Genomic DNA, 14,625 nt, shown 5'->3' with positions numbered 1-14,625 from the left:
TGTGCTCCTTACTGCAGGTAGGAAGTGAGCAGCAAAATTTGGCCCAACTGGAGATACTTGCAGGAGGACTGGCTGACTCCAAAATAAAGTGGATTATAGTAATCCAGCCGAAATATAACAAAGGCATGTTTATGTAATGTAAAATTCTGTATGTAATTTAGCAATGTAGTATGGACGGCTCTGTATATATTCTGAGTTTAACCCCCCCAATTAAGTGATGTGTGCTTACCTTTAGCTAGTTTGCTTTTTCTTGCCAAGGTTTAGCTTTACTTTTCAAACACCTGCACTTTGCCGCAAAGTGTCCTTTTTACTATATACTGCAGCATACATTTATAGTCATTTGCATAGTGTGCCTCTCACCACCAACTGGAGTCTTTTCCAGTCTCTCTCTCTTCTGACATGGTGTGCAGCCACGGCATGCGATCCTCCATTTCCTCTTCTAATTTCTTGAGCATTGTTAGTGGCCATGTCCATGCCCTGGGAAAGCTCTGAGGCTTTCTTGAATGTCAATGATGAAGGCACCTCTGAATATAGCATCATTGTTTACACTGTATACAAGCCTGTGACAATCCATGTTTTACTTTAGAAAAATACACATGGATTATTTTTATTTTAAATCTACTCTATGTATGATATAGAATTATGTTTTTTTATATTAAACACAAATATTGTAGTAAAGTAACATTTTCTAAGTGCTGTATGAAGAACACTGAGACACATGAACTTACACTTTTTGGGAATATTCTTTCATGTGATTACATATTTGAATATGACTGAGGGGTTTTGTATGTGAAAAGCAGCCCAGTAAAAGGTACAGCAGATGATTTTGAGTCCCCCATACCAACTTATAAAAATACATTATTTAGCCTGTGTACCATATATCTCAATTATTCACATGGATACAACATGTGTACCATATATTTCAATTATTCAAATGGATACAGTATGAATATTAGTGAATAACTACTGAAGCTTATCTTTTGTGGGTGTAATTGTCAGTCTGTTTGGCTTGCACCGCTCTAATCACAGACACACCAGCAGACACCAGTCTTGTAGCTTCAAACGAATGACAAATTCACCGTCTATTTGATGGAATTTGAATACTTACAAGAAAGTCCATTTTGTTTTTGAGACTTGCATGGAATTATACTTTAAAGTCAGCGTAGGAATTTTGCTTGCGATTAAACCAGCCACTGTGTTACTGTGAGATGTTCTAATACATAGGTGTCAAACTCCAGGCCTGGGGGCCAGATACAGCCCACCACATCATTATATGTGGCCCGCGAAGACAAATTGTGCATCAAATTCGTGTGTCATTACTAGAATTCTAAATTATCTTCACTTTTAATATCTTTTTTTTAACATTTGACCAGTTTTTACACTTCTGATTTGAATATGAATTATTTGTCAGTTTGTTTTGTAGCTTTTACTGTATATTATATGAGGTGCTCATACATTTATTTGGGTTGACAGTCATAATGGCCCTCCGAAAGAAGCTATGACTACAATGCGGCCCGCGAAAAAAATGAGTTTGACACCCCTGTCTTAATAGAAATGCTGTAAAACCAACACAGCAATATACAGAAGTAATCAAACAAGTGATCCTTTGTAGTATTCTTGGTTCTAAAGAAAATGTCATAAGCATGGGAACATCCATACATCCATTATCTGCAGGATATTCTCATTAGGGTTGTGGGTGTGTTGGAAGCTATCCCAACTGATTTTAGGCAAGAAGCAGGGTAACACCCGAGCTTTATCCTCATAAGGGTTGCGGGCGAACTGGAGCCTATTCCAGCGGTCCCTGGGCAATAGGTGGGCACTGGGAGAACTTGCAAACTTCACAGAGGAAGGCTGGAGCTGATATCGAACCTTGCACCTCTGAACTAAGCAGTGCCCCACCATGCCGCCCGCCACAGAAACAACAACAAAAAATTAGTTTAGTTTGGCTTAATTAGTGAGATTTTATTTATTATAATTAGTGACAACAGAGTTCACTGATACTGACTCACATTCATTTTGTGTCCGCAGATCTTCAGAAGAGCTGATAAAGATGGTGAGTAGATGTTGAATTCACTACACACTTTTTATTGTCCATCTCTGTCGTTTTAGCAGAGTAAAGTTACATACAAATGAAGCATGTGGATGAAAACTGTGTCACAGGAAACAACAAAACCAAGTTATACATGACTATACTAACCATTTATACTAACTATCAATATCTTTTGGGGTGGCAATTAAAATGGATGGTTGAAGGAGGTTGGGGATTATTGCACATATACGTGCAGTAATATATTGATGTTATAGTAATTCCTGCACCAGGTGACAGTGTGTGTAAATAGGGAGATGTGATTTTTGATTTCTAATCTTCATCTCTATACAATTTTATGTGCTTTCTCTCTCTCTGCCTCTCTCTGCCTCTGTCTCTGTCTCTGTCTCTGTCTCTCTCTCTCTCATAGATATATCGACACTTAGAAATCCTTATTTTTAAAACAAATTTGCTATTTTCCAAAGACAATAACATTAAACTAATCAGGAATACACTCTATACATTGTTAATGTGGTAAATGACTATTCTTGCTGCAAACGTCTTGTGATACTCTCTATACATTGTTAATGTGGTAAATGATTATTCTCGCTGTCTGGTGTTTAATGCAACACCTACATAGGTGTGTAAAGGCCCATTTCCAGAAACCATCCATCTAGTGTTCTAATGGCCCATTGTGTTTGCTAATTGTGTTGGATGGCTAATTGATGATTATAATACCCTTGAAACCTTTGAGCAATTATGTTAGTTTTCATGGAAATCACTAAATTGTCTAACTATATATATATGTATATATATATATATATATATATATATATATATATATATATAGTTAGACGATTTATATAACAATATATTATATATATTATATATATATATATACACATATATACATATTTGTACAACAGAAAGTAGATTTAAAATAATGAACACTTAAAACACTTAACTATACCCACACTATGCCTGATCAAACTGACTCACATTTTGCACTTGACTCGTATCTAGTTGTGCTCATATAAATATAAAATGCACTCATGAAGGATATCCATTGATTATTTACAACACTTATCCTGTTGAGGCTCGTGGAAGGATGACAGCTATCTAAGCTGACGGTTAATCACAGGTCCCACAACACTCACATATTCTAAATAGTAGGGAGTGAACACCCCCACTGCCTCTTCAGAAGTTAGGCAAGTGAACCACACCATTATCGATGACACTGAAACTCAATGACCTTATAAGGTTTTATCGTTCCAATTTCAATATCTCTTCAAATGGCAATGGTAAATTCTAAAGAGAAGAAAAACGGTGATTCCTTATAAAACTTGACAGCAGTAAGTTTAGTTTTCGGATACAGAATCACAAAAATGCCATGATTCATTTTCCTGGTCACAACCCTGTAAGTTCATAGGTCTTAATCCTAACTGCCTCATGGGCCGATGAAGACTGCTATGCTGTATGACAGTCATGGCCGAGCAATTGAATGACAAACCCGGGGCCCTGGAGAGAGAGCCAGCAGGACCAGGAAGTCAGACAGATTCTCACTCAGGAAATCCAAACCCATCAATCTATTTTCTATCCTGCTTATGGAGCCCATCCCAGCTGATCTCGGGGACGACACATAGTAGACGCTGAATAGGTTGCCTGTCAATCACGAAGTACATATAGACAAATTGCAATAAATAATAAATGCATATTGGAAGGAAAGAAAGAAAATAGCACAGTTGGTACTTGGATTTGCCACTGCTTTTGTCTTCTCTGGAGCATCTGTTCTACAGATGGAGCACCCTTACAAGAGTGCTGTGGTTTGATTGGTCCTTACTAGAACATCTTAAGTCATTCTGCTACTGGTGCAGAAAAACAGTGTCAAAAGATTCGGGGTTTGGTTGGTACTGTGAAGGAAGATGGTTATTATAAGGAAACTTTGATGTATGGAAAGCAGACTGGAAAGGAATGGGAAGGAAGCAGCAAGTGCAAGTTGAAGAGGAGCTAATTTTATCCTACCTCTCCTGGGAGAAGACCGGGGAACTGTTTTAATGAGCGGGACATGGAAAGAGAGAAAAGTGCATGTGTTTGTAGGGGCCATCACAAAGGAATGTGTGTGGAAGCATGGGTTTGACAACAACAGCAGCAGCAAAAGAAAATGAGAAGAGCAAGGCAATCAAGGGAACGATGATAATTTTATTGGACGGATTGACTTTACAGTCACAGTCAGAGAACCATGGGCTAATCGTACTCCAGTTCAGATGTGTAAAGGTGCACGCAACTGTGTGTTTTCTATAGTGTGCTACCATGTCTTCAGTAAATGCACCTGCCATGCTTCAGTAGGCATTTTTATTTGTGCTAGTCTGTAAGAGAAGCTTAACACATCCAGTGTATGTGTGTGTACTAATCCGACTTTAAAGGCATTGTTGTGCCAGCCACAAGTGCGGGGTTGCGGTAGTACTGAGCGATGAAATATTCAATTGGCAGCACCATCTTAGTGTTTCTTCTTGCAGTACTTCCATGCATTGAGCAGGTGCACTTGGGTGTATTAAAGGGGTTTGATTGGTTAATAAAATACTTGAACATGTCACTGTTTTCTACGGCTGCTGACTGAGAGTAATCACAAAGCATCTGTCCATTTTTCTAGTTTAGTAATTAGCTCCTTACCACACCGTACAAAATAGGTTGCATGTATACAGGATGAATTCATTCTATTACCGTATTTTCCGGACTTAAGGCGCACCAGACCATAAGCCGCACCTTCAATGAATGGCCCATTTTGAAACTTTGTCCTTATATAAGGCGCACCGGACTATAAGGCGCACCATTAATGCATCACGTCAGATTTTTAATCCAAATCAAATCATTCTCCATTTTATCTTTTTTATTTCCACTTCAGACGCAACAAATTACTTTATAAGCACAAAATAATGATCCATAGTCTTTTTGATTTATGATTCATAGTCTTCAGGGCCGCTATTATGATTGATTTTATGACACAATGCTTCGGGCCAGTTTAAATTTAGGAATTTGGTCCATATATAACGCGCACCGGACTATAAGGTGCACTGTCGGCTTTTGAGAAAATTGTAGGTTTTTAGGTGCGCCTTATAGTCCGGAAAATACGGTATTTAATTTCTATTCTAATTTCTTTTACAATGAAAGTCAATGTTGATGCCATGTTTTGTAAATTCCACGTATTTATGGGACTTATGCAAAACAAAATGGAGAGTGTTTTCTAGCTGTATGTTGCATGGAGTAGGATGTGATTGGCAGACCTTGACCTTCTGATATATTTTGATGTCGTCTACAATAAAGTTGATTATTTTCAGACTTTCAATCAGCGGATGGGTTTTTAATTCTTTGCCCTTCTGTGTCCTGTGATTCATCCACCGTCTGCTAATCATCATGATTATGTTTGGCATAATGACAGTGAGCAGACAGGTTTTCGGGAGGCTTGTTTATCTTTGCTGTCAAGACTGGACAGAAACACAGCTTTGCAGCTGACAGCAAACAGTAGAGTGGAGCTGTTTCCTGGTGCGGGAGCAACACAATTAGTGTTGTACCTAATTATAGTTTTTTTTCTGAATGGATAAATTAATTCTAAACTAAACCATTTCTAAAACTATTCATATCCACTCGCGAATGACAGTAACAACCAAACAGTTAGGTTTTGCGATTGATATTGATAGTTCTTGAAGTTGTGCCACAAGAATCACTCTTCGAGTTAAACCATTCATAAAAAACACTGTAAGCCATTGGGGGAAAAAACTGTAGTCCAATGAATTGTGTGGACGAGTGTGATGTAATCACTATTGCACTATTGTCAATCCTTTAAAATTAACTTCATTTGGACTTATACATCAGTTGCACATGATTAAAATGTAGTTCTTTATTTCAACGATCCCTTCTTCACAAAAATGACACCACATTTTATTCGTGTGAAACCAATGTAGATGTTCAAATTAATTAAATTTGAATGACCTTTTTCACTGCAGTCTGGTGTCAAGAGCACTGGAGCAGGTTCTCATCCAGCATGTACATTGCTGCATTCTTCCATCCTTCAAACCTGACAATCGCGGGAGATTCGTTAATCCTGCCACTGAAGAAAAAAAAAAAAAATCCCCAATATGCGACTTCAGAGTGCCAACAGTATTGGCCAGATGATGAGCAGTGCCTGGCGTTGTCACCAAAGAGTTCAATCTATGTCTCATCTTAATAGAGATCTTTGTCTCTTATGGTCTGGAAGCTTTTCCGATGCCTCTAAGCAAACTCCAATCACATGCATTTCACTCAGGAGTCGCTTTTGTCCGACACCGTACAGAACAGGCCTGGTTGCTGGATGGCTGCAGAGGTGTTTTTCGATATTTCAGAGTGACTATTGGATTCTTGGTCCCTGACTAAGCCTATTCTCCCTGCCTTGATCGTTTAGTTGAACCAGGCGGGCAGCTCTAGAAGTGTCCATGTTCTTCCAAAATCATTCACTAAAGGAGATGAAGTATCTCTGGAAGTATCTTTGTCAGTGCTTGAAAAGTGAGGCGTGGCAGTGTCACAAGCAGCAGAGTTGCCATGGTGAGCAAAGCGCCGTTGCTTGATTGGCAGTCCTTGATGATCAGAGGCAGCTCACTTTTTGTTCCCCGTCTCAGAACAGAATCTAGCTGCAGCTGTCAATTCCGCACCTCTTTTTTCCTAATGAGTTAACGGTCGGGTTCCTCCACTCATTGGAGAATGTGTGTACTCTGGTTAGCTCTGCACACCTGCAGTGTGTATTTTTAGAAGCGTGGGGATCTTCTGTTATGAGATGAAAGCACCGGGGGGACTTTACACATGACATTTACATGCCATCATTAGCTTTGCTGGGTGTGTCTGAATTTGTGTGTGTGATAAATATTTAGCTGTCTCACACCCAAGAGTGACATTTCTTTTATTTATATATTTTCTACTCCACAAAGTGTCATTTACTAGATGTTAAACTTGAAGAATTAGGAGTAGAGGAGTTCTCCCGGATTTGCTTTTCATGCGTAACACCATTTACTTCTATTCAGATGAGCGTAAAATAACCCACACTAGACACTACTCTGTTGCCCCTGGTTACAACATCCCCCCGCCCCAAGTGTCATTCTGACATACTGTTTCCATAGCAACAAAAATAACCCCTGCTTAACCCAGGTAATTAGTTTTGGGTCAGAGCCTCCCAGTTTTATCAGGTCAAAACGCGGCTGAATGTGGTGAAACAAAATGAAGACAAAGTTAGGTTGCGTTTCGAAAATGTTGATGGATTGTTTGATGATAAATGGGGATCATTTCCTGAATTCATATTTAACATATTAATCTTGTCCCAGTACGGTGGCAGGATTTCTTGTGAGGACATTCTGCCCTACATTATTTACACTTGATCGTTTCTAAACTTAAATAAAAGTTGATGACTGAGTGAGATCACAGCCAATCAGGGGTCTGCTGTAACAATTAATTTTTAATTTGTTTAATGACTGGAAATTTGACCAGCTATAGTGCAATGAGTTTAAAGGACAGCAGTACTTCAAACAGAAATTGTAGCTTAGTACTGTGGAGGGATACGTACATCGAGACTATAATTAAATAAAAACTTTTTCTGTGTATTAGCACTAAATTGTACTTCAAATTCCCGTTTCTAGCATATGACTAAACACTAAAATCAAGCATTGTACATAGAGAAAGTAAATCAAATATGCTTCTTGCTATGGAGAAAATAGATGGATGATTGTCATTTAAATGTTATTTTTGGCCTGTGCCACGTATAATTATTGTTTTTGTAAAATTGGGCAAATGAACAATCAAATGGAAACCTTGTTGGAGGTAATGCTTCTGTTGGAGTCTGCAGAGCGTATTTTAGCCATGCCTGTGTGTGTGCGTGTGTGCGTGAAACCCATGTGAATGTCACTAAACAACCAGAGTCTGTTTTAGTAAATCATCTTATCCTCATTCTCGATTCATGTTGCATTTTCCTCCTGGAGCTACCTACTTCTCAATTCCAGGATCACAGGTGATGGCATATTTCTGCCAGAATCAGATGCTGTTGTCATATTCTCTCAGCTGGCACACAGTTGAACATCTGTCACAGGCACAGCATAATTTGTTGTAGCATTTCCAGCAGGCTCAAAATCAATTGTTGCTTTGAATTGTCAAATCATGCAGTGGTTTGCAATTGTGTTGGCTTCACTCTGCCCTCTTCCTCGTCTGTTTGTGGTTATAATGTGTTATCTATGACCCATCTTATTATGCCAGAATTACTCCAAGTTCTTTATGACCCTGAGAAAGAAAACGCATGAACAAAATGTTTTATGCATCTAGTCTGATCACACTGACAAGATGACAAATGACTCGGGTGACACTGAGAATTTTGATTGGCGCTTAATAACTAGCTGCTCTCATCAATTTAGTTTGAACACACACATACAATCAACGCCCTGCTGTTAATTGGTCAACTTAAAACTATCAGAAAAACATTAAATGTGTTGAGCGTCAAAGATTAACAGGCGCTGGTGAGCAACTTGTCAGAATAGTACTTTTTCACCAATTGCTGCCATAGGAGGTTAAATAAACATGCCAAGTATCACTATTACCACTTTTCCGATGGCAAAGGTTTGGTATGGCCCCATTCATTCCCATGATTGTCGCTGAAGGCTAACATCACATTATTAAGTGTGCCAAGAGAATACCTGAGAGTATTAAAAAATATAATCGAGGTCACTGTGTTTTGGATGAACAAAACACAGATTTTTTTTTTAAAACTGGAAAATGGTAGAATAGGAAAAATAGACATTATGGTTGCCTTTATGATGCCTATGAAAAAGATATAGAGTACATTTTTAGCCTATTATAATACACGTTGTATGGAAAGTCTTGGTTTTTTTGTTGTTGTTTTTTGTTGTTTTTTTGGGCAAATCAAAACAAATGTAAACTACTACTAGTATCAGTAAAAAAAGAGTCAAAATGTCACAATGGGTGCCTTTTAAATGTAATTTTCAATCAAGGGAAATAAAGTGAGGTAAGCCTCCAAAGCTTGGTTAAAAAAAAAAACAACAACAGTGGAGGGATGCGATTGGATGAGACCGCAATCTCAAAGACCTTCCGCTGTGCTCTCATCTACAAAATAATGAGCTGGTGTGTCTGGCTATAAACGACGGTTAAAATCAAACATCAAATATCCTCACAAGCCTAAACGCCCACATGCGATATCTGAAATCTCTGCTCAAACACGCAAACGACAGGTGACACGTACCTGGAGCTCTTTGATAATGGTTTTCACTTGAGCCTTACCATTTGTGTGACTTGCACATATGTGACTTATTCCCACCTTGGTGGCTCCCTGTCAAATGTTCTGGATTCTAATCTTGGCTCTGACCTTTCTGTGTGTTTTTTTTTTTTATGTATCATCCATGCTTACAATTGGTCTTCACTTGGTAGTTTGGTTTCCTCTCATTCCGTTATCACTGTGCTTATCACAGGTGCTGCACAAGGGACAATATTTAATCTATTTATTTCAATTTATCACCTTTTTACTGATACGTTAATAAATTCCACTTAACCCAGGAAAATGTTAGTCCATTTAAGTATGCAGACGATATTGCCGTGGTTGCTTTATTAAAAAAGAGGGACTCGGCGGGAGAAGTTTATAGAGCGTGCTTACTGTATCTTCCCTCCAAAACTGATGTGAGCTCCTTAGAGATCAACGTAATGAAAGTTAAGGAGCTTCTTATTTTATGAAAAAAAAAAAGAACAGTACAGCCAGTCCTAATGAGAGGACACATGGAAATAGTTTATAAGAACCTCATAAAGGGAAACTCATAAAGGGAAACTTTTAATATGGCAAGGTGGATTGCACTTAACATTAAAGGAAGAAATAAGTCACAGAGAATAGGAAACCTCGCCTCTTCATTAAGCTATTAAAGAACTTATGTCTGTTGTTTTTCATTTTGCTTTTGAGATGTTTTTGCATTTATGTTGTTGTTTTCTGTTTCCTATATTTGAGACAAATGACAAATTACTCCACCTCTCGCTCAAAGCTGTGACAGCTAAACTGGCCAGCGGTGGGCGTAACACATTACGAACATGTAACATTAATACAGTATAAGACAAAACTAAAGATGCCAATTAAACCATTTACAATGAGCAAAGTATGTTCTACTCAATCACCGTGAACAGAATTTCTTTTCAACAGAAGTCAGGCAGCGCCGTTTAATAATCAGTTGAAACCACTTTTTTTAAGAAACACAATTTTCTCTCCACAGAAGGCTTATAAGATGGCTGAGAAGTAAGTCATTGTTGGTCAGAGCATTCAGTGTCATGGTTATATGAAATAAAATGCACCTTCAAAATACAAGCAGGAACAAAAAGCAATAAAAAGCAACATTTACAATAGAATTGTGAAGAGTTAATGGTCATTGTGCTTTGCAGATATGATTTGAAATGAATGGGCCATCAATGGCAGTATGCAAATTGTGAATCACTGATTGTTCGTTTGCTAGCTGTGCTGGCTGATCTCGTCAAGCTACGGCAGCAATCGGATAAACTACATAACACCCATTAAATAAGAGTCTGACAACATGCTGGTCCTACAAGGTGCCCGTGGGTTCCGCTGTTTGAGTCTTGGTAGTTTTATTTTGCCGCTGCTGTTTTGCTCTTGGCACCAAAACTCAACAAAACCATGCTGGTCTAGGCTGTATTTGTCTTTTTTTTTTTTTTTACCTACTCAGATATGACACATATTGCACAAAAATGTCAAGCCATATAACATCTAACAGAGTCCATAAAAGTAGTCACATAACATCAACCTGTCTAGTTGTACAGATTGGACATCCTCCACTGCAAGTTCATAAAGCTGCAGTGTCGCCCATGACACCATGTTAACAACAACAAGGTGGAGCTGACATGCTAAACTGACCTGGTTTCACAAACAGACATTCTATTATCTGCCATTAAACACCAACACGCTGCATTAAAAAGCACCGTTGTGGGCAATGGCAGTCAATTATTGGCGGGTGAAGTAGTATATCTGGCTGTTAACAGGAACCATAAAGCCATTTGTGCAAATGAGTCCCCCCTTAAGGGAGCAATAGAGGCTGCCAGTGGGTTTCAGATAGTTGGATGTGCAGTGAAGGAAGGCGTTGAAATATATCTGCTTTTAGTCCAGTCTAAAAAAAAAAAAAACACAATTATCTCCCATCAGAGAATCATCACTCCCCCCCCCAAAACACACATACACAAAGTTCCTCATGAGCCTGTAGAATAAGACACACCATCTCCTCTCAATAAATCTGCTCAACATTGCTGCCACACTCCTCTAATAACATTATTATGTTTAGCTGGATTGATGATGTTCACATCTCATGGTATTCTACTTTCCGTTGTGCAACAAAATAGATCTTCTCGATCATCTCTTCTTTTCAAAAGACAGACCGACGCAAGTTGTTTACACACAGGAAATTGGCTTTCACTGAGCTGATGAGACATAATCACAAAGAATAATTGTATTCCGGTTCCAGTTCAACTTTAATTTATTAGGTTTTAATTTGATCATGGTTGAAATCAAGCGTGTTGGTATTTTTAGGCAAAAACGATTAGCCCTACCATTGTGGCCTTCAAGAGAGTTATAGAAGACACAGACCTTCAGACAAAAACGTCTTCACAGTTGCAGTTTCGCTTTAACATTAAAAGTAATTCCCTGCTCTGTGTTAAATACTAAATGCACAAAATCCTGAAAATTTAAAATAGAGCACACTCCTTCCTTGTACCTTTCTGACTCATCGGTCTTGCTTCTGGACAGGTGCAGAGGTTAAAATGTCAATTCAAAGAGTTGACATGCTTGACATTTCCCTGACTATGTTCTGACATGAATGTTTTAATCTTCATCCAGTGAATGTTGAAATCAAGACAAGCAGACATCACAGATGACATTTAGGGCACTGTATCAAGATACTGTGCTTTCACAGAGTTTTAAAATTTAAAAATCTCGACTTGATTAAAAATTACAGAGGTACAATAGGGAAATCATGCGGTTTGGAAAATTATACTTACAAGAGTAATTAAAAAATGTAGCCCGCTATATAATGTGTGCTGTAATTCAATCAGATGTTCTTCCTTTTTGTTGAGTCTATTTTTAGTCTTCAAGCATGTTTCAATTCATGTTTATTACAATTACGGATACATGTGCAGTACATAAGTAAGTCATCACACTCCACTTTTTGCAAAATTTCTGTTACAGCCTGAGAACACAAATAACTTCAAACAAGATTTAAGTTGGTCACTATTATGACAGCACTTCTACTGCCCTGGTATATTTGAAGCATAACATTTTCCCACATGTGTTTGGAAGATATTGAAAGATAAGGCTTTTTCATCTTACCAACATACACCACAGCCCAGAAATATGATGAAGACAGAAGGGCGGATGGGAGATTATTTTCACATGTAATAAACAGCCCGCTCCTCCCATAAATGCATGTAGCGCTTTCATTCTTTTGCCTCATCAATTTTCTTCCACATCTTTTCAATTTCTGGTATTACTAAATTACACACACAAATATTTGGTCCAATCCTAAATTGTGCAACTTCATAACCTCGCGCTTAACCATGGTGATTCAACTATAACAGTTGTACAATTATCATGAATTTGTAGAAGCTTTGAAGCCCAAATAAGATTGTAACCTATAGCATGTTTCGGTGTCTCGGTACCTAACAGCAGTCTGCCTCTATGAATATGGAGAAGCAAAACAAGCTCATTGAAAATTATGCTTGAGCAGGTGCTGAGTGAGATGCAAAAATGATTTTTTGGCATGCGTGTTCCTGGCAGGATGTGGTGATTGATTGGAGGAAAAGAAAGAAACTGACAGATCAGTGACATTAAATTTTGGTCACCATTTATCATTCGAACACACAGAGGCAGAGATACGGTAGGTTTAAGTTGGATTTGGACTTGGTGGAATGAAGACAGACAAGAAAATGAATTAGTGTCTGCGTGTGTGCGCGTACATGCATGTGTTTTACTAGTACAGCAGGAGAAATATGGTGGTGTCCTCATTTTGAAAGCAGGGTCAGTTCCCCCATTCATCCTGTTGCTATGACAACCCATCATGCAGAGCCCCAAATCTAAAGCTTAAACAGCATGAGGGAAAGAGAAGACGTTTTTTGGGGGGGTGCAAGCCCAACAATAAACTAAAAAAAAAAAAAAAGGTGTTTTAACCCTCTGCGACAAGAATTGTAATAAGAAAATGATAAGAATGAAGAAGATGAAGGATGAAGATGACATGTGACGGCAGGGACGATACATATGTGCTTCCTTATGCTTTCCTTCCCTTTTCCACAGGGAAAAAAAAGACTTACCCCAGAAACCATACAGGCCATCTCTCTCTGTCTTTCTTGCTGTCTTTCTTGATGTCTCTCTCGCTTTCTGTCTGTCTGTCTCTCTCTCTCTGTCAGTCTGTCTGTCTCTCACTCTTGCCCTCTCACTCTTGACCGTTCACCCGTAACTCTTTCACACCGCCCTGTCTCTCCAGTAGACACGGCCTCCCTTGCTCATCAAGAATTACTTAAAAGCCCCGATACATCTCAAAGAACTAAAATGCAGGCTTCCTTCCAGATCACGGATTAGTCCATCTCCTAGTGAAAATTATCAGATGAGAATTAATATTTCCCATCTGGACGCGCAGCTCTTGTAGCAACATTCAGAGCTCAAATCAGCATGTTAACTATATTAACTATATATTAAATATTCCATCAAAAAGAAGCACCAAAAGCAGCAAAAGTGAAGGCTAACTTCAAAGTGAAAGCTTACCAAATAATACATTAAGCGTGATGTCGCGATTGACTTGTCTTATCGACATTTCGAAATAACGCTCGCTAAATAAAGACGCAAAGAAACCTCTAGTTAATTACAGCAAAGTGTGAAGGCTATTGCGTTACTTTGCTTGCTTGCTTTTTTTGTCAGTGATGTAGGTAGTTTGTAATTCACTTTCCGTATTTGAAGGAAGAGGCTGTGCCTTCAATTGCACTTTGAGGGCCTTTTCATTCATGGCCCATTAATAAAATAAGAAGGTATTCTGCATTATAGTGCCCTTAAAGTTGTGTTCATAACATCTAAAGGGCCATATTGGACATCATTTTGTTTCATCATTTTGAGTTGTTGTTGTTTTTTTTATTTGATGGGCAAAAGTTATGTTATATTTTATTTGATGTTTTTTTGCTGGTAAGAAAAGAAACAATCCTATCTGTGATCCATTTTTTATTCGCTGCACCCCTAGTTAGAACCCTCACCCCTCAAATCGATCTATTTATTTTATTATACATGTATTATGGAAGGAACATAAATTGATTGAAAATAAAAAACTAATACACCACTACCAGGGGAAAAAATAGCATTCAAAATATCTGGTAGGAAAACGTATTTTCAAGGAGTATACATGGTTGGGATTTTTTTTCCTGATTACCTTTTTATATTGAATATTTCATCAAACATATTTTATACTGATATTGACCACGTCTTTATTGAGATACATACTGATATTGAATTATCGCCCAGCCCTAGCAATATACAACATATTAGTAAGTCAATATACAAA

The 14,625-nt window shown here is 38.2% G+C and overlaps 1 protein-coding gene across 1 annotated transcript in view; it reads left to right on the top strand.

Annotated features, from left to right (window-relative positions):
• Positions 1 to 14,625, top strand: part of necab2 (N-terminal EF-hand calcium binding protein 2) — a 61,678-nt gene that overhangs the window by 1,331 nt on the left and 45,722 nt on the right. Inside the window, exon 2 of the mRNA XM_088379512.1 lies at positions 2,029 to 2,053. Within this exon, the coding sequence (XP_088235638.1) occupies positions 2,029 to 2,053 (25 nt within the window). The remainder of the gene's footprint in view (positions 1 to 2,028; positions 2,054 to 14,625) is intronic.

Source organism: Syngnathus floridae, chromosome 6, assembly GCF_059516105.1.
Source record: "Syngnathus floridae isolate MCC-2025c chromosome 6, RoL_Sflo_1.0, whole genome shotgun sequence".
Lineage (NCBI taxonomy): Eukaryota > Metazoa > Chordata > Actinopteri > Syngnathiformes > Syngnathidae > Syngnathus > Syngnathus floridae.
This window is presented reverse-complemented; position numbering and strand designations above follow the sequence as displayed.